The sequence below is a fragment of the Perna viridis genome, chromosome 3 (assembly GCF_037379345.1).
Source record: "Perna viridis isolate PV_CMFRI_1.1 ecotype Kerala chromosome 3, ASM3737934v1, whole genome shotgun sequence".
NCBI classification, from domain to species: Eukaryota; Metazoa; Mollusca; class Bivalvia; order Mytilida; family Mytilidae; genus Perna; species Perna viridis.
In genome coordinates this window covers 54042019-54064648 of record NC_142447.1, presented here as the reverse complement: position 1 = coordinate 54064648, position 22630 = coordinate 54042019, and the positions used below count along the sequence as shown (strand labels likewise).

General features: G+C 31.4%; 1 protein-coding gene across 2 annotated transcripts in view; it reads right to left on the bottom strand.

Moving 5' to 3' along the window:
- LOC148622918 (furin-like protease kpc-1) overlaps positions 1–22630 on the bottom strand; it is a 65522-nt gene that overhangs the window by 28669 nt on the left and 14223 nt on the right. For both annotated transcript variants that reach the window (XM_088573265.1, XM_088573266.1), the window contains exons 4-5: positions 12975–13103; positions 1686–1762 (exon numbers count right to left, since the gene is read on the bottom strand). In XM_088573265.1, the coding sequence (XP_088429391.1) occupies positions 1686–1762; positions 12975–13103 (206 nt within the window). The remainder of the gene's footprint in view (positions 1–1685; positions 1763–12974; positions 13104–22630) is intronic.

Here is a 22630-nt window from a genome sequence, read left to right as displayed (position 1 = left end):
AAGAAGTGAAGACAGTGACTGTCATTACACAATCTATGATGTAAAATGATCAAAGCATCACAATGAACTCCTGGCAAATTACCAAACAACTTCCTAAACAGATAGCTAAGCACTATCAAACTGGAACAATATCAATCCTATTTAGTAAAAAGTCAACTATTTTAGGTAACTCAGTTTTTCCTGAATTCATCCTAATAAGGCCAGATATAAGATAATACTGTGAAAATTAATACCTCTTGGTACTATTTTTAGGATATAATACCTTGTCAATCAGTTATCTCATCAATTTTGGCTTAAATTCTTAAGCTAGTGCTAAAATGCTTCATTAATATTTTAGATCCCTCCGACTTCTGACATTTAATATGATGTCAAGTAAAATAGGCCAAGTTGAGAATAACTATAACTAATCTAGGCCAAGCAGACAATACTTATAACTAACCTAGGCCAAGCAGACAATACTTACAATTAACCTAGACCAAGCTGAGAATACTTATAATTAACCAGTTAATTTATTAAAACAATAGTTTCTAAAATGTACAAAAAATAAACTCAACACATCTGAAAGCAATCCAAAAAAGATTTCCTCCTCTAAAATTCATGACAAAATGGTTTCTGAAAATGGATTAAAAGGTGTCATTTGTAGAACTCCTTAGACATCAACTCTCCCTGTTTTCATGGGTTTACTGTTAAAACATTCCACATCAATTGTCTACTGAACTACAAGATGGTGCCTGAATAGAAATAACATATCAACATGAAAATAAGAAGGAAGGAAATGGTTTGCTCTGGAAGACTGGTATTTCTTTTGTTAAGAGCAATCTAGACTTAGTATATAAGGCTTCCAGATATGTATCAAAGCAAAACAATTCTGCAGGCTACAATCACCTATGGTAGCATTACACATCTAAGATGAAGCAAATTCTTCTCATATCAGTTATTTGTATAAACTGATTACATGCATTTATATCAAAAAACATATCTGACCACAACTATCTGAGAATAACTCCTAAATTACCAGAGTAGAATAAATCAATACAATGTTAAGATATTGTCACCAATTATCATACTCCATCAGTGTTCATAGTACTACATCTGGCAAAGATTCAACCACAGATCATCAAAGTATTACAATACTGATTGCTCAAATATATACAGACAAAATTAAACACCATAGAAAAACAAAGAACAAAGGGTGAATGACTAGAATCAATCATAAGGTTCCAGGAGCCTGAATGTTTTGAATGTTTGGATGAAATATAAATCATCATTTATCAATGTTAACAGATAATACTGAGGAAAAGCATGTGACCTGACAGAATGGTGAAACATATGCATCTCATTCTCAAAACCTTATTATGCAGGGATGGAGATATAGACTTTATTGTCACTGATTAAATAATACATCAATAAAGCAGCATCTTAATTCACTGCAGACATGGTAGACCATTGAACTTTACATACATTTTAATTAAGGAAAACTTCAGTGTCAAACAGTATCATTAGCTTGGTATCAAAAGTATCAAAAGTTTCTACATGATAAACATCATTCTAGAGACAATATAATAGCATATACCCTTACATAAGTATGTTAATTAATCTATTATCAGAGACCCATTTTCAGAGACCACTTTACCATGAATTTTAGAGGAAGAATTATTCTCCTTCCAAGTTTAAAAAAATGATACCTGTTTTCATTGGTGTAGTCATATCTTGGCATGGGGTCTGGGTCATGATCGTTGACATCATAACTAGCCTGGCCATCCTGAAACATACAACAAAACATATTTTCAGTATATATTAAATTCTGATATACCCTTGGTATACATTTTATTACAATCTGTTAAAAAAATGTAGGTGTGAAAGGCCTTACAAGGTGTGAAGGATCACTAAATCAAAAATCCACTTCCAATGCAGCAGGTATTTAACCATTCCCATTATGCTAGTAAAATACTAGTCACACAAGAAAACTAATTAACATACTTACACAATACTGAAATTATTTGTACTGACAAATCAACTTACAAAAAAAAAATAATGACCAAGCAGTGAATGAACTAAGACTCCAAGAAATTTGCCAAAATTGCCAGCCAAAAATAATTTTATCTATCAACAAAAAATAATTCTAGCATAATATCTGATCATTAGTTGCCAATTTTCCATCAATAAAAATGATTTCAATCCAATTTTGAATGATAATGAGGATGTTACATAGTATAATCCACCTAGTCAGGGTAGACAAATAGGGAACAGAGGTTAACAGCTGAATAATACTTTTGGTCATCCAAAAACCACACAAATGTTACATTTTTTACATGGCTGGTCAGTTTACTGTCAGTGACTACAGAAAAAAATCAATCCATATGTTCTTATAAAACAAAAAGAGAAGTCAAATCTTCTTCAAGACATCTAACCCAAAATAACAAGAATATATGATAAAACAGCTATAAAAATTATATTGTTAAACAACAGTAGTTGCAATATATATGATAGGTATTTTTGTAATAACCACTGGGTCCATGCCACTGCTGGTGGACCAGAGGTTACGAAGATATTCACCAAATCATTGGTCAGACTTGTCAGACCCCATTTCATATCAAATTTAATTTATTGTACTTATTAAAACTGCAGTTTTACAAATTTCCTAAATACCTAAAACACTGAAGCTTCATTCCTTGAACATTGTAGAACCTCAAGGTGGTGGATTTGGCTTTCTATTTCGATAATTTTTGGTTTGAGTATTTCTTGTATACAATTAATTTTTGGATTTAGATCTTCTAATATATTTGATTTTGATGCTGCAGATGAGAGGTTACTCACTGAAACATGTGTACAGCATATTACAAGTCACCATATATATGATTGGTATTTTTGTACTGTATAAAATATTACAGCAAAAAATGAAACAACACTCCACCTCAGTAGGCTTGATACACTAGACCCTCTAATTGTGTGAAATCAAAAATGGTACAAAACAAGTAAAGACAAGCAAGCTACATTTTGTGTGAATATTGTTATTTTAGATAAATAACACTGATTAAACACATACTGGTACCCACCATCTAAATCATTCACAGTATGTAAGTCTAACACAATAGTTTTACCAAGAAAACTAAAGTTACTATCAACAGAATTTCTCCTTGTCATTATTTGTAAAGTAGCACTATAGATTTTTATGTCAGGAATGTGATGAATTACACAGCTCTATGAGGAGGAAATTATGTGGTTCTGACAATAATTGATCAATAATTCAAATTCATATCAAAAATGGAAATTAATTTCTAGAGTCTTCATAAAATATGGTTTATTAATGGTAAATTAAGCAATATTCAATGTTTAATTGCACATGTTAGTAAGTAGTGGGCCATAAATAATTATACTAAATAGGTGTAAACTTGGTACTTGGACATATTTATAATGAGATAGATACAGATCTAAAGTATTACTTCTGAAGCAAGAACTCCTATTGCTGTAGATGTACATCAAAAGAAGAAAACATTTGTGAAAGAGGTAAACTAAATCAAACTTCAAAGTTTGGTATCTATAAGTCACTTACAGCATGTACTTGACTGCAATTTTATTGAAGATTCTGCTTATGGAAATATTTCTATCAACACAAATTATAGCAAGTGGTTTTTAGAAGAGGTCTATTTGTTATTATCTTGATGAGATCGCCTTCTGTTAAGTAATAACACTTGTAAACAAAAATTTCTACATCAACATTATCTTCTCCTAAAGCTATGATTAATGAAGCATTTTCTTCACAACAGAATCACAACAACCAATTGCCAATTACTTTTCTAATACACCTAATCATGATCAACAGATAAAAAAACTATTTTTCGCTCTTTGCCCACAGTAATTTATGTAAAACCTTGCCTATAAATTCTTTTGAACCAAAGAGTTAAATGTTTTATCAATTAGTACCCACAACAATCCATTATTTACATCATTTATTTTTAATTGTGCTAAACATTCTGAAATATCCATTATATGAAGGAGCCAAATGACTTACAAATTGTACAAACAACAATTTTTTCCAGGTTATTTTTACTGTAATGAAATTTCTAGCAAACCAGTAAAGAGAAGGAAGTCTTCAACAAAAACAGAAATAACTTTAATAATAAAAAAAAGATCTATTCTGAAATTAGTTTACTAAGACCATGAAACACGGTGATCTTATATGAAAATTTACAGCAAGTTTAAAGAATAAAATTCAATATATCATCAAAATGGAAATTACAAAGATGAACAAAAAGAATCAGCCAATACAAGATTAAGCAAGTATTAGAATTAAGAAGTTGTACATACTAAATAAACAGTCCTCTTGAAACAAAAATGTTAAATCGTTGAACACCAAGCTTCATACGAGTAAATAACAGCAACAAATGTTTCAAAACCTGTTTACAGTGGATATGATGTAAACACACCACGGCTTGTTTTACTGTAAACCAACAATCTTCCTTTTCATCTTATCGTTCTAATCACTGAAATTGGTTCACTTCCAAATCAGTTTTTTTCCTTTCCATCAAATTTAAATTTGAATTAAGATAGACTCAGAGAGAATTGATATTGCAGGTTGTCATTAATTGATAAAAAGACTTTAAAGATGATAATATACTGGTCTGGCTCTTATTCTTCAGTTCTAATAAGACCTAATGAACTCTCACTTGGGTGCAAAGCTTTGAAAACTATATCACTGCTCCACATTGCTTTGATTTAAATATAGGATAGAAGATAGAAATAAGGTTAAAATGTCAAAAGGACTGTAACCTTAAACATTAGCTCACAGTGTGGGATCTATGCTAAGCCAAAGAAATTACTGTCTGTACCTCTTTACAACAAAAAGCTGAAAGTCATAGATCTAAAACTGACATTAAATCAACATTTAAATTCACAGGTCTCAAGCAGGTTCTGTATTAGAGGGCATTTCTAGAGTATCCAGTATAAATAGACAAAAATAGCATCAGGCATATCTTTGGAGAGCATCATTAGATCCTTATCTGAATGAGAGCAGATATGAGTAGCACAGTAGATAGAAATGTATAACTTGGATAATCATATAAATCATGTCTGATCATCATAGGTATCACCCAGTTGATGACACTAGATGAAGCATCTTACAATATCATGGTGGGTGATGATTAGAACACATACAGTGGACATAAACAATACAAAGACTTGATTGGTACCATACTGATATCAAATAAATGTCAAGGATGAACAAAAATATAAGTGTTTTCAAGATGAAAAAGCATCCAGTTTAAAGAAATACATGAGGATGTTTATTAATTAATATGAACAGTGATTGTAAATTAAAAATTTCAAAACTTCTAAAACCAAATGAATTGCTTGAAAAAATAGCTAACTTATCACAAAGAAAGTGAACTTGAATAGAAATTGACTACAGACATTTCCAATTATTATCAAGGATTCTAATCAAATACTTTCCACAAAGTGTTCGTTACAATTTAGAACTTACATGCTTGTGAAATTGAATGTCAAAATATTTACATCATGCAATAGTAAATTGAAAACAAAAATCTAAATTGGAAAATTTCACTGCAGGACACCAATAGAGATCAATAGAACTTGATTTACAGAACCAATTTCATAACAGAAAATTGGAATACATCAAACAATGGAGAAGTTGGTAGATAGATGTCCTAATGTAGCATTTTATAATGCTGAAATCTAGGTGACCTGACATGGTTTATATGCATACTCTAAAAGCCTGATTTGGTATTACAGATTGTCAGCAGAGAAAGTAAAGATAAATCTTAAAAGTGAGACTTTATAACAGGAAGTAGTGTTCAGATAACTGGAAGTGTAAGTAAGGGCTGGGACTATTGTGGTTTCTAATTTTCATTGGTTGGACCATAATGGCTTTAAATTTCAACTGTTTCTACATATTTCAATCTTAAAAGTTAATTTGAACACCTGGGTATTGCTGACATAAAAACAGCCTAAAGACCTACTAGTCAGAGAATGAATGAAATAATTAGTAGGACTTATAAGGTTAGGTAATAGTCACACTATGAAGTCATAAAAACCACACTTCAATCCTACTGTAGACCTAAACATTAAAGATAGATTTCAAACACAATTTTGGGGTATGATAGAATCATAAAGAATATATAATGTGACATTATCCTTTTAGAAGGCTAAGAGAAGCACAACCATTCTAATGAAACAGTCATCATCATCATAATATTGATTCCAACAAGAGGCTCCCAGGAGCCTGAATCGCTCACCTTGTTGAATGTTGCCTTTCAAGGGCAATAAATTAAACAAGAAGTTGTCCAACAATTTTGACTCAAGAAAACTTTGACATGACTTATCATAAGGATCATTTCAGTAAATGAAAGTCTAAATCTATCATAGTTTTCAAGATATTGGCTGAAAACTGTAAAAAAAAAACAAAAAAAAAACTGTCATTTTCCCGTCAAGGGCAATAACTCTTAAAAGAAATCATCTGACAAATTTTATGCCTGAAGACTTTTGTATCCTAAAAATAAGGATCATTTCAGTTACTGAAAGAATTTGGCTAAACCTAACGGTTTTGGAGATATATGCGAAAAACTACTGTCTGACCCCTATGTTCTATTTTTAGTAACAGTGGCCATGTTTTTCAACGATCAAAAAACCCCATTTCAATTCTATGCAGGATACCCCAAGGAACACTTATACTGAGTTTTGTTTCAATTAGTAAATAGTGTCAGAGAAGAAGATTTTTGAAAGAAATAACATTAAAAATAGCAAAAAACTTTGAAAAGGGGCAATAATTCCAACATGGCTTAATAGATTAAAATGAAAATTTGACCGCAGATAGATCTCATTATGCTGAACACTTTTACCCAGTCAGGATTGGGCTTAACCTAACCGTTTTGGAGATATATGCGAAAAACTATTGTCTGACCCCTATCTTCTATTTTTAGTAACGACAGCCATTCTTTTTGACGGATCAAAAATTCCCACATCAGTTCTATGCAGGATAGCCCAAGGAACATTCATACCAAGTTTGGTTCCAATTGGTCGAGTAGTTTCAGAGGAGAAGAGTTTTGAAAAATTGTTAACGATGACGACAGCGGCGGATGCCAATTGATGGCAATAGCTCACATGGCCTTCGGCCAGTTGAGCTATTAAAAAGCAAATAAATAGATAATCAGTAACTTGATTCAAGCTTGGGTTTGACTAAGAACTGAAGACTAAAGTTCAATGACTTATAAACCACAAAATGTAATGAATATAAATTGAATTTACTTGACTCAGCGCAGTACTAAGTAATTGAAACTGACTCATATTAGTATCTTTGACTCAGGTCTGGAGATAAGCATCATAACATTGTTAATATGTTGGGATGTTCATATATATATACCACAAGATTCATAGGAATTTTTCAATATAATTACCAACTGTCCTTAGCAGATATTAGTATGTATAATTGCCCAGACAAACCATGGACAGAATATATTACTTCATGACAAGGAATCAAAAACTGTCTGGACAGTCTTAGGATAAAATCAATAATCCTTTATCTTACAGTTATGTAATATTTGTAGTTTATCTTATTCTGACAGATTAAAAATTCAAGTGGTTTGGATATGTATGGCTCTGATTAGATACATAATGAATAATAAAAAAAATGGATACTTTAATCACATGACATTTAGCAAGCCAACCTCTTGATTAAAACTTTTAAAATATGTTACTTTTTCTTCCTAAAAATATTCAATAATTCAAACGAGATTTTTAAATGCGAATAAACATCACCTGAAATAGTGAGAAAGAAAGGAAATACGAAATACTCAATCTTTTAAAGTCATTTTTACAAATCCAGATTGATTTTCTTCTGAAACTGTTGCCAGAAAAGTGCAATAATGAATGAAAACAATCATTATGCAGTAAAGCTGAGAAAATAAGATACTCATCATAAAATTGTGGAAAAAAATTTGCAGAATCAACATTAAATTTATATTTTATCAAAAATGACATTCTCCAACTTTATACATTAAAACTTTTTCCCTGGGAAACTATAAGTAATGGTAAAAAGACATTCAAATTCTGAGAGATACTTGTAGATTATTGTATATGATCATTAACAAATACACTGGGATTTCTTGTGAGCTGATTAATTCAGTGGTCAGTTAACTTCAATTTATAGAAAAAGAAAATCTCTGGAGTGTTTTGTAGGAAGTGTCCATAATAAACACACCTATAAATATTGGCAACACTAAGATATAAAACAGTAGCTATGGACATTGACTGTAAAATTATGGTTAACCAACTTCCTGTAGCACTTTACAGATCTCACTGGTGTTAATAGCTAACAGAAGATAATTATAAAACATAAAGATTATTTGATAAGCAAAAAAAAAAAAGATACATAATGTGAAACAAATACTTTAGACTGATTGATCTAATATTCATTTTATTACTAATGTAAAAATATCCTGCTTATAATTTGAATAAAACAAAATTTAAAGCATGGTGGATGTCACTAATTTTCAAATTTGGCTTTAAAAAGAAAAATAGGGCATTAATGGAATGCTAAGTGATACCCTGCAACATAATGGTGAAAAATAAAGGATGGGAAACTGTTTCAAATGGCCTTACCTGAAAACTTAACATTAGATTTTACCTCTTCTTTATGATACTATAAACTGCGCAAAGAATCCTTAATCCATTCTGAAGTTATCATATGGAAACTGTTGAGGGACAGATAGATGGATAAGACAGGCAACTTTTGGGAGGGTATCAAATAATACCTCATCACTTTGTGTAGCAGGGTAAATAAAATATCGAGAAAAATAATATAATAAATGTATTAATTTTGTCTTTAAATTTTCTTGTTGTAAGCAAGAGCATTTTGGTAGGGGCTGATTATGGCTTTTTATGGTTTCACATCATTAGATATTTTAACAACCATTGCTTAACAAGATCTATTTACATGTAAAAAAAACAAATAAATTGAAGACACTGTCACTCTCAAAATACATGTACTTGACTAATGCTACTTATGATTTTGTTGAGCCCTAACATTCAATCAATACAATAAAAGCTGGACTCCCAAAACCAAAATTTTTATTAAGCTTATTCCTTGCAATCCTTATGACAATATAGTACTGATCATTTCTAATCAAGATTTACAGTTAAACCTAGTTTTAACTGATAAGTATTGACACTAGGTAGTATACTGATAACTTATCTGTAATTACATTGTTTCCTTTTATTTAAAAACAAGTAAATATATCAATTTTTGTACTGATCACTATCCAAGAAAGCATTAACTAGAGGTAGAATCATATAATTTTTTCAGTAGCTTCTGAGCCAGTGGCAAATGCTTTATTCTACTGACAGTCAAAGAGATTTTGTCAATATATCTATGATCCTTTAACCTTTGGGTGCCAATATTTTTAAATTAAAACATCCAATTTAGTTTTTAATTATGTCTTTTATATCACATTATGGCACTACTAGCTTTTGATAATTCAGTAAATGTCAAAGAGATTTATCTAAGTGATTAAGCACAAAGACCTTTCCTACTGAAAAATCCAAGGACAAACCATTCAGGTTCCAGGGCTGACAAATCAATGAGACTGACATTCAAAAAACCAAGTAGCACTATATCATGCGTTTTACCATGACTAGAAATTAAATCTCACCATAAAATGGTATTTGCTTCTATAGCATGTAACATTGGCATTATGGAACATTGTAGTACAACTTTATAGAGGTTTGTTCATATATATATATTTTTGTTCTTCAGTTGTAGGATGAAGTTTTATGAAAATGTTTACCTGGCCCCTTTTTAGGCATTTTTCCTGCACAATCAAGGTGTTAACCCCCCCCCCCCCCCCCCAAAAAAAAAAAAAAAAAAAAAAAAATTGAAATTTTCCTTTTGTTTCATGAAACCTAGTAATACAATTTCAGAGGTCCATGTATGTATACACTTTTACACATGTTATGATTAGAAAACCAGACAAATTTTCATTTGGGGTCCTTTTCAACTCCTTATTCCTTAACGATTCTAAAAGATTGACCTCAGTCAATCCCAATCTGATCTTTGGGTTACAGTAATATAGGATATTGTGGTATCCAAACATTTATACTTGAGTTTTATAGTTAAACCATATCAAATGCTATTTGTTTGGACCCTTATTGGCTGTAACTGCCAATATTAACAACAACTTTTCTATTGTGCTATGGAACTTTGTAATAACATTTTATCATTGCCAACTGTTATTCAAATTATCACAGAAAAAAATAAGTCTATGGACAAAGACAATGATGCCATATCATTATACCAGCAGGAAATTTTGCAGTCTTACAAAAAGATCAGTTAATGCATCATTTTTTTAAAAATTGATATATAAAGGCCAGAAAGTACTGAATGATTGAGTTTCTGTCACAGTCAATTCCTGTATTTTATTTTCACTCAGTTAAACTCTGAACACAAAATTTATTCCAAGGACATATTTTAGTTGACACTTAGAGTAGTATATAAGGAGGTAATAATCCTGTATATTCAATCAGAGAATCTCTTCAATGTCATTCCCTTAGCTCCAAAATCTTTGCCATATGAACAAAATAAAAAAAGTAAAATAAAATAAATTCAATAGCAGTTGAAATCAACACCTTTTTCTTGTATAGTTAGTTTGCCTGAATGTTTTGAGACCTTTTTCATTGATCCCGTCATTATAATGTAAATTCAGCAATCACTTGCCTCTGTAAATACAATTTATTGACTCAAGCATCTTACAAATCCATTTCATCTCATTACCACATTGAAGACAAGTTGTTTGTTTATTCACAGAGTGCCAAAGTGTTATCCTATTCTAACATACATGTAAGCCTGCAGCTACTAGGCTATAATGATAATTATTTCATCTTTAATTGCATTCTAAGAATATTTGTTCGGTTTCTGCCAATATTTTTATATTGTATGAAAACAAAGGTCAACACAACCTGTGAGATTATTACTAACATCATTACACTACGTCAATGCTGCAAAACAGACTAAGGTTGTTTTTAGTTATGCTAAATGTCATATTGTGTTTAAGTTAAGAAAGTTTATCAAAGATACTTGTTCTGTAACCTTACAATTGATAAAACAGAAACAAAACAAGCCTACAAGTTTTTTTGAATATTCAGAAGGTTTTAGGTCAACAATTTGACATTGATCATTTCCTTACACTTTTCATTCTAATTACAAGTTTTTCATCAGGTGTTCAGTAAACTATGTAATAATTACATGAAAACAAACAGAAGCAAATTAGTTTTGACAAGCAAACAGAGTAGGACCTCCTTCCACTTCATTAATCAACTATAATTACCAGTTACCACTCAAATTGTATAAACAACTTAACAATTTGACAAATGTGGCAGCACAATAATACAACTGAATTGGACAATCTGTCAAAAAAGTTCAATGCTTTATATTCAGGTAGAAAAAGATGAAGACAACTTGAAACTGCTGGACTGAAGTATACTTACCAGTTGCAGCTACCCTGTGTTTATTATGATTGAGTTCAATGAAAACACATAAGAACTGACCAGTTGTCTAATTTGTTTGAGAAGTATGACCTATAATGACATACTTACCTACTACCCAATACACCAACTGACTATTAATTAGTTCAGCAACAAGTTAAGTACAAACAAAGTTAATTGCTACCAAAATCATTACTCAAAATGAGCATGCAGGTAGACAGTAAATGACAAATGCTAAATTTAAAATCACAAAAAATGTAATTGTTTCAAGTTTTAACTTCCATCCATTTAAATTAAGGTTCTCAGATTATTGATTCTTCCTTTAAAGAATAAACAAAGTCCTGAAGGGAAACTACGTGATTTACAAAGGAGGAGGTTATGGTACTTAGACATGCATCTAAAATTAACTATAAATTGAATAGCTTTCAACAACATAGATTAGCATCCTTCTACATTTTGATGAAATTTAGATGAGAAAAACTGCAATTAATCTTATTGAGAATTTTCAATCCAAAATTAGCCAGGAGAGTTTATAAAACAGCAGCCAACAATATCCTGCTGAGTTACATGTACAGATAAAATAAATATTTGAATAGTTTGAATTTGAAGAATTTTATCAGCTAAATTCACTGATATGCTTTGTAAATTGTTGATTTATTCTATGTAAACTCTACTTGAACTAGAAGATCCCAGGTCTTTATCAAACCATGTAAGGGTTGATCATCACAGTCTTAAACCAAAAAGTGTTTCGATGTCAAATCACACATTTAGTAAAGCCAAGAACAGGAAAGAAAACAATCTGTGCTTGTTAAAACTTGGTCTACTGGTTATTTCTTATACATTAAGGATTGTTATAACAGAGTTTTAAAGTACTACAATAATATCTAGCGATGTTATTAATCTTTATAATAAAACCTTGAAGATGCATCTGATGTTCATCATGTTAGGTGCAGCAATGGGTATATGTTCTGTGGTTGTAAATTAGATGTTACAATTTTTATAGATAATAAGTACGTATTCTAAAGGTGTGCCAAGATAATTGTCTAAGCAGGGAGATAAAACCTATATAGAGTGAAGATGCCTGCTGCTGCTTTCTGTTACATTCAAGTGAGTGACAGGCTGATTTAGATGATGCAAAAACATATCTGGTAACACCTTAGTGGAGTGACAGAAAAGTTTTATTTTTTGTTATCTTACACGTTATCTTAAAAATTACAATCCAATGACAAGGTAACACATTAGAAAACTTGATATTTTTTTTTGCTGTAATGAATAACTACTAAGCAATCTTTCAAAGCAAGCTTTCATTTTAACTAAATTAGATTTTTAAATCAGTGCATGAGAATAGTACATGAATACACCAGTAAGAAACTCAGTAGAAATGATGTATGTTGTTCTAACCACTTAAACTTTGTTTTAAACAAAATGTTTTATCCAGCAAACTCAAGAAGTAAAAAAAGAAACAGTGAAGTGAAAATACTTACATAGTTAGATTGCAAATCAGGATGATCCGTCTCAATGCCATCATCCAGTATAGTTACAACCACACCTCTTCCTGTTACACCTTGTTCCCATGCTTTCTCTACATTCATGTCTAAGCCATCACCTCGATTCTGAAATATATAAAAATCAAAGACTGAAGTCTTCAAAGTCACTAATCATCAAATATTCAATGTCAATGATTTTGGCTTACTTTAAACATCCCAAATGGTACACGTGCAATATGCTCTAAAATCGGGTGACTTCCACTAAAATCTTGGTTCCCTGATATGATTGCATACTATTTCGTAACAGTGATGACATGAATGATTTCAATCATCTGGAACAATATTAAACAACTGGCAATGGCTACATATATTAATTGTAATGAATGCCTGTGTTTGAGTCGGAAACTGTGTAATATTACATAAATTCAATGCTAACTGATCATTTCATCTTTTAATGTAAACTTCCCATTCTAATACAAGCAAAAAAACATACATGGACATGTGTATGATATATTTTAAAAGAGGTACCTTGCAATCTTTGGGTCGCTTATGATATTGACCAGGGAACCAGTTAAAGAACCAGATTGAGCAACTGGGAAAGAATATTCACAAATATCTGTGTGTGCTAATGTATATGACCTATATAGTCTTGTAATGAGACCCAGTGCCTAAATCGTAAAGTGGGTAATGTTCAAAGCTTACCAAACACTTCATGTACAAGCAAAAAACACACGTAGAACACACATGATACTTGAGGCACATTTTCATCTTGTATGAAGCTAGAACTCTGACACTATAGTGGTAAACATGGCAGGATCTGCAGCAATATGTGGCGTATAACTACATGTTTAAGCAAATCATATGCAAGTATTAAGTACTGAAATTACGAGTGCAAAAAGTCGCTAACAATATTAGCCACTTAAAAATCAAGCCATGGATGTATGTCAAATTCACAACATTCACCTGATGGGAAAAAAAGTTGACTGTTCCAAAAACAGCTAATGTTCAAATCCTTCTATGTTCCTATTTTCTTCCATACTTATGAACATTTTAGTTTGGTTACATAACAAAGATTGCATGTTACTCTCTGTGATGGCCCCATTTGGAACTGCATGGAATAAGTTCATTTGGCAAATTGTGAATTCTAAATAACACTGATGGCAACACTGCTGACATGAACATTAAATAATGTTGGCTATTAGAACTATGGTTTATTAGAAGTTTCCTAATGGATTTATAGCATTAGTTCTCTATGATTATACACATGGCCTTGTTTTATTATACTGAAATATCCATAATTTATTGATGCCAGTGTATCAAGTGTGAAGAACGTTACCTAATGTTGGTTTACTAGAATGAGCTTATTTCATAACTGTTCTTTAAGCCATTCAATCACAATGAACCATTAGAGTATGCAGTTAAAGGAAAATCTTTTATATACAAAAGGAAAGTCACAGCCAGTTTTGTCTACATTAAACCTGACATATAATTGATGGACATTAAAGATTAAGTGTCAATATTACAGAGTACCCTCTTACATCAGTGTTCTGCCTGAATGGTAAAGTAAATTTCATAACATAATATAACAATACATTAACATAACACTGCTGACATACTAAAAACCATGAAACAGAGTTCATACAAAATGTATTATGGTGTAAAAAAGGCACCAACAAAAAAAAACACATAAAAAATATTTGGACCAAGTAAATGAATTTAATCTTTGTAGTTAATATTCATAGTCATATTATGAAATGATTGCAAGGCAGAGCTTGATACGACTGCAGAGATCAAACCACGAACAGTTGGGACAAGTATGAAAACAACATTCAAAACAACTCACATTGACAATGACAACAATAAAAGATCATGACACCAAACTACCTTTACAAGACCCTTTTATTTTGCAGTTATAAAAAGTCTTACTTTATCATAGAACATGGCCATGCATTGCCCATATAAAGTACATTCATTACTGTGCTTGATTGAAAAGCTTAAGGCATTTCAGGAGGATTGGTGTCATAAAACATTATAAGCTTTCTAATTTCCTCAGAGAACAATCAGAAGTATGAAGATTAGCCACCAAAACTCTTATGAGTTGTCTAGTAATTAACTCTGTGAACTTGTACAACCCTTTCTTGAGGTACTCACTTATAACCTAGATAAACCCCAGAGGAAATTCAAGAATTACAGAAAATATCCATATACACATACTGTAGAAGAACATTACAAAAAGGTCATGTAGGCTTAAAAAGATCAATGAAATCTTTTCAGAAACACAAACTAGACCCAGATCTCTAATTCTTCAGGAGCCCCGTGCAGGTCCGGGTGTCAAAAGAGTAGGCCTGCAGCCAAGCTAAGCTTGTCGTAAAAGGCGAATAAATAGTGATCAGAAACCTAGCTGGGGGCTAGGTGCTCTGCCCTCTAATTTCTCAGAAATAAAAACTAAACCCACACCTCTATTTCTTCAGAAACAAAAACTAAACCCACATCTCTATTTCTTCAGAAACACAAACTAAATCCACATCTCTATTTCTTCAGAAACACAAACTAAACCAAGATCTCTATTTCTTCAGAAACACAAACTAAACCAAGATCTCTATTTCTTCAGAAACACAAACTAAACCAAGATCTCTATTTCTTCAGAAACACAACCATTAAACATAACCCAAAGCATCACAGAATTTGGGTAAAAAATACAGCTATCAAGATAAAATCAGACACAAATAAAACAATAATAAAAAAAACTCAAAGATGCCATCTAGAAAAAGAAAATTGATAGTAACAATGAAAAACTTCGAAAGAACCACCCACATAAGCCTATGATAGAAAATTTAATTGCACAGAATAAAATCTTTATAGAAAACTGATTTTAAAGATTGAGTCTTCAGGTTCTAAAATTTCTGATCAACATGGTATCATCACTAGATGAAAAGTCAGTTGTTTTGCAAATAAAACTCAAAGAGAAAAACCTTGGAGATGCTGCTTATCTTATAAATCCATCAAATATTCAAGATTTAATAGACTTATTTCTGCATCATCTTTATTATCACATGTAATCGATGCGGTTGCTTGGAAACATGTCTTAATTTCAGGAATCTGTCTTTTTATGAAAACAAAAATAAAAACATGCATGCATAAGATGCGAAATGACTAGTCAACTGTTGGTTAATCCAAGTGTTAACATAAGACAGGCCTTCTATGGTCAGGACATTCAATCTCACAGTTCAGGAGCTGTTTAAAAACTAACTTTTATTGGAGACTTGTGTTGATAGAACAACCCTAATTCAATTTGGAAAAAATAGTACACGGGATTCTATCTTTCTCTACAATTGTTTTCACTAATGCAGGGTTCAAATGCCATCAGATCACATTATTGTGGATTCTGAGTTTCTTCTCTTCATTTCTGCAAGTTTCAACAGAAAGACCCAAAAAGAAGAATTAATATAATGTAATTTTATTTATGATTATAACTTTTATCATGGTTTATATAAATTGAGCCAGATACTACCAAGGTAAGCTCACTGTCAGAAACATCTTATTCCTTTTATCAGTAAATGGTTGCTTTAAAATTCCTAATGGAACGTTTCTATGGTTTTATGCTACTGATAAAAATTTATTGTTTTACTTGACTTTACAAACAAATCATTGCCATTAATTGTGATACATGAATTTATTGAGGATTAATTGTACCTACAAACTCATAGAATCAGAAACTTATGTGACATGGAAATTTAATTTTCAACAAGAGTGATAAGTAAATGGTATCATGAACCACAATCAACTTCCACTGAAATCATTTTCTGATAGCAACTTGATATTGACTTTTTGTTGCATATTTCATGTGATTAGTTGAGCCTTTAAGCAAATCCTCAATCACTGGATTCCATTTACATTAAACCATTTCTCAGATATTACAAGCAAGGCAAAATATAAAAGGCACATTAATTTTCAGCATATAGCAGAACTGCCTAATAACCAGAATAAATAGATAGGAGGGAAAACATTGTTTGCTTTACCCTATAGAGATAAGGGGAAATAATTCATGCAGAAAGGTTTAATGATAACTCCAGAGAGCACTTCTGAAATACCAACTGGAAATTGTATTAACAGATAACACTGACCTTAATAAATGATATTCTGCCAAAGGTTTTAGTTAGCACTTCTCTTAAATCTCTTCGATATCTTTAAGCATTAAGGGGGTCATAAGTAATTCTCCATTATGTTCAGGTAGAGTAAGAGCAAATGAGAGAGAGAGAGAGAGAGAGAGAGAGAGAGAGAGAGGGGGGGAGAGAGAGAGAGAGAGAGAGTATAATTTTATAATTATTTTCCTTCTTTCATAACAAATGTTAAACATTTAATCTATAATTCAAATGAGCATCTAACTTTTTATTAGCTGACCATGAATTACCAAGTGAAAAAAAAAACACAGAAACCAAAGACATTTGACAACCCTTACAGCATACAACCTTCTAATAATGACTTTTTCTACATAGTGGAAATCCAACAATCAATATATAACTGTCAGTCCCTGGTAAATATAAGATCAATTCAAACCTACTGTAACTAGTGTAAGCAGAAAATATATATCAATTTAATTTTTTTTATTTGTAAGTCTGAACAAATTCTTCATTCATTCAAAATTAACATGTGAGTGACATGACCCCCTTCAAAACAGTCAAGGTATTTTCTACAAAATAAGTCAGAATATCATGTGGTGCAAATAGGATTTTTTATTCCTAAAAGTTGTCTCTTTGAATGGTGTCATAGAATCAATTTTACATGAAACTGCATTGATGTCAGGGCATTCCTCTTAAGTATTATTTTGTGTAAGAATCAGGCAATGGGTTGCACATCATTTTCCCCTAGTTAGTCATTTTTGCCAAAAATATATTCAGCACATCCAGAAAACAACCAAAAAGCTTTTTAAGTTTATGCTGAAGCATCTGTGACATAGATATTTTCTGACTGCTTTCATAGGGAAAGAGTGTGTGAAAATTTTCCCGCCATTTTTCCATAGTGAATTTGAACTGAATTTGACCTATCAATATCTTAAAAAGGCAAATTTTACGACCACTTTGATGGTTATTTCTGGTGGTTATCAGGTATAATTAATTGGTTAATGCAATAAAACCTCTGCATTTTTTTCCTTCATGTGCCACACCTTATATACATTTTGCCCCATTCTCAGACGGAGAAGTACTTAAAACCATTTAATTTTAAAATCAATTTGTCAAAGTCCAAAAAGGGTTCTGTGCATCCCCATTGATTACAATTATCCAACTCAACTATTTCAGCTTCCTTTTAAGAGTAATTGATATAAATGACCACCTGACATTCTGTTTCTGACACAAGTCTAAATTACAATGAGTAAAGCTTAAGAATAATAACAAGGTTTACTCTAATTAACCCTCTACTCTTCTGTCTAGATACATAACTTAATTATTGGTTTTCTGGGTTTTCCAAGTATTAAGCTTTTAATGTCCAGAACCAATGTAAAACCATGATTGTAGGGAAGCAAACAATATCGATAGTTTGATATAAAAGTGCCATATTGATTTGTAATTCCCTTTAGAATCAAGGGCAATGCTGTTTGTTATATTTCTATTGATTTAGTGGTACATTGTTAGTTGCTTTTTATTTAAAAGTTCTTTCTTAATGTGAAATGTTCCAGCAATATCAACACTGACAAGCTGGCATTCTTCTTAGTGTTTTAATCTATAGTATTCCAACCTATTCTAAACTCTTAAAACTCTTTTGTGGTTGACAGAACAAATATATTACCAATCAAGTGACTTGTGAATATACTGAAACTCTGAAGAATGAATATGGCAGGGAAATTATAAAATAGATTTGATTCGAAGAAGAAAAAAAATTAATAGTTTTGAAAACATTCCACTTCTGGCCAAAACAAAAAGGGACAAAAATAATGATTCACTATTGGCCAGAATCTCAAACCAATCAAAAATCAAGCTAACCACATTCAATCTGAAGATTTTAATGGCATTTAAGGATTGTTCCAAATTAAAACAAAGGTGTCCAAGACTTTGGATCGGTAAACACACAATATAATTAATAAGCACTTGTAAACTATCATGATGCTAACTACATTTTGTACAGTAAGATTAAATACAGAATAACCAAACTTGCCCAAAGAATTAAAGAGAATCAGCCAACCGCAGCAAGGTTGTAATATGGATAACCAAATTTGCCCAAAGAATTAGAGAGAATCAGTCAACCACAGTAAGGATGTAATGGATAACAAAACTTGCCCAAAGAATTAGAGAGAATCAGCCAACCACAGTAAGGTTGTAATGGATAATCAAACTTGCCCAAAGAATTAGAGAGAATCAGCCAACCACAGTAAGGTTGTAATGGATAACCAAACTTGCCCAAAGAATTAAGAGAGAATCAGCCAACCACAGTAAGGATGTAATGAATAACCAAACTTGCCCAAAGAATTCAAGAGAATCAGCCAACCACAGTAAGGTTGTAATGGATAACCAAACTTGCCCAATGAATTAAAGAGAATCAGCCAACCACAGTAAGGATGTACTGGATCACCAAACTTGCCTAAAGAATTAAGAGAGAATCAGCCAACCACTGTAAGGTTGTAATGGATAACCAAACTTGCCCAAAGAATTAGAGAGAATCAGCCAACCACAGTAAGGATGTACTGGATCACCAATCTTGCCCAAAGAAGTTAAACATTAAATGTGAGCCGATACCGCTAGTGGTATCACTGCACCCCAATTTAAGTTTATGGTCCAAATATTTCACAGACTTGTCAAACTGGAAATTGTTGTTACACAAGTTTAAAATAAAAAAAGTAGCCATGACAAAAAGTAACTGAGAAAACTGTTACTAAAAAAAGTGTCAGAGAGATGGACATGAAAGGGTAAAATAGTATATCCCCACCTAATGGGGTTATTAATTCTATTAACCAAACCACCAGTGTGATACAAGTCAAATTAAGGTTAAAAAGAAAGCAGAAAATTTTGAATTTGTATGACAACATCTATAGTGTCACAGGTTCCATCCCTGTGAAATATAACGCACCAGTAATATGAAATAAACACAGGCCAACATATGGTGGAAATAGCTACTATTTTAGCAGTCAAGTTGACCAATATTTACAGATTTTGACAAATTAAGTGGAATCATCAAAATTTCACTAATACATGTACTATAATGAAGTGTAATAATTTGTTTCAAATTTCAAATCTAATTTAATTGCATTATAACAACCCAACTGCATGATTTTATGGCACTTGGACTGACCTGTAAATTAACCCCTAAAATAAAAAAAAACATAACATGAAGAAAAAGACAAAATAAAGAAACCTTATGTCTTCATGGTATATAATCCACAAATACAAGACAAATTGAAGGCTAAAGTATCATAACTCCACTAAATGAAGTGAAAAGTGTACTTAACTCTCAAAAGCCAGAAGAGAGGTTGAGAAGTAAATATTTCCAAGCTAGTTATTTTAAGAGAATGATCAATATATATCTTTATTTTATGGACATATAGGAAGACTTTATCAGAGGCAGTAAATACAGCTCATTCATGGCCAAAATAACCATAATAATCATGTTATTGCCTTGTCCTAGAGCCTACTTAAGAAAGATGACCTTCCATATGATTTTATTAAACAGAGGCTTGGGATTGTTCAATACATTTTCATGTACCTTACCTTGATAAACATATTTCCATTACTGTTTAGGTTCACAAATATACTTAAATTTACTGACATTTTTCTTGTATGAATTTAACTATTTTTAAGTTACTTTAAGTAAATGTTTACTACAATCAGGCTCTTAAGAGATTTTTATTTTCTGTCCACTTTTCAGAACATCAAATCTAAAGGAATCTTTAATCAATACCTCTACCCAGACACAAATTACACTTGTTTATATTCACCAAAAGGTTAACTGTTCATTAACCCCTGCTATGCAAAAATGCTTCTTCTTTAAATTACCTTATTTCATTAACAAGCAGATGTGCACTGTTATATCAGGCTACAGAGAAGAAATAATACCTTTTCTCATAAAAATGATTACGAAATTTGAAGCTTTCAGTAGCTTTCATCAATATTTATACCATCAATCTGCATGTAATATTGATATTTCATCAAAGTTGTAAAAATACCATTACTCTGCTGAGGCCCTCATCAGTAATAGAAAACTTCCTAGATGTTTTAATGTTATCAAACATTTGACGTCAGGGTACTTTATGAACCTACTCCTGCCAGCATGTAGCATTGTAACAGGTCATCTGATTTTATCTTCATCAAATGGTTTTAGTAACTATTTTAATTTTATCTGTATTCATTACATTTTATAAGAATCTACACCAAACTGAAGCAAATCATCATGCAAACTAAATACCAAAATAAAGTATCCCAAAATAGGATTGGCAGGACACTGAACTTTTTAGACTTGACAGGGTTGATGCACTCCAGAGATCATAGCCAAAACAATAGAGACTTAACAGGGCTGGTGGGAACCAGCTGCTAATTTCAATAATAGTACTTCAGAATTACAACCAATGACTCAGGTCACAGCCTAAACAGGTTTTAAAATGGTTCTAGGCTACTTCTTTTCAACATGACCCAGCTTCAGATGCATGTATATTTTTTCAAAATCAGTCAGACATAATATTTGCTTTTTGACCAAAGTTTCAAGATGGATTATTTGTCTCAATTCTAAATAAAATATTTGATGTAATACAAATTTGAAATTTAAAATAGGAAAGTTTCACATGACATTCTGTCCTGTCTTTGAAGTTAATAAGGAATTAATCTTCTTATGAAGAAAATCAGTAACGCCTCAATAATATTATATGTTCAAACTAATTTTTTTGATATTTTCTTTTTTAAATGTGAAAAGACAATAAAATATAAAGCAGACAAAAAACTGTTGTCATTTTCGTATCATTTTTTACTTAAAAACTTCACAAAGTTTCGGAATCCAATGTAAAGCTTCATACTGACATTTATGTGTTCCTTGTCTTTACTACAATTTTCCACTGATTTAAATTTATACTAAATTATACACACCAATTTATACTAAGACTATATAAAGAAGAAAACTGTGAGCCAATGCCCACTAGTGATATCACTGCAACCTATCTACAGTATGTGATTTAAACAGTCATGAAAGTTGTTTTTGTCCAAGCTTAAAATCAGTACAATATGGCACACCTTTACAAAGCTTGTGACAAAATACCAAGACTACAAAGAAAACAAAAAAGTGTAAGAAACAGACCTACACACAAACAAAGGTAAAACAATATACACTGTACCTCTCCTTCAGTGCTGGGATATAAATGTCTGACATAACTTAGGATTATTTTGCTACTGGTACAAGCATAATTATATCTTTCAAAATAAGAACACTGGGATATTTTCATTATTTTAGTGAGTATCTTAAAGGTGTATGTGCACATAAAAATGGTTAGAGAGCAGTCTAGATGAAGAAAATGAAAAGGTATTTGACAATAAATCATGGTAGTCGAAACCTAACAAAATGGTGCATCATTCCTTTACCAATCAAACTACTATCTAAAGGTATAGTACCTCTTGAATTATAAAAAAAAACAAGCAACTACTATTAAGATATCATATTTTCATGTTTATACATAATATAAT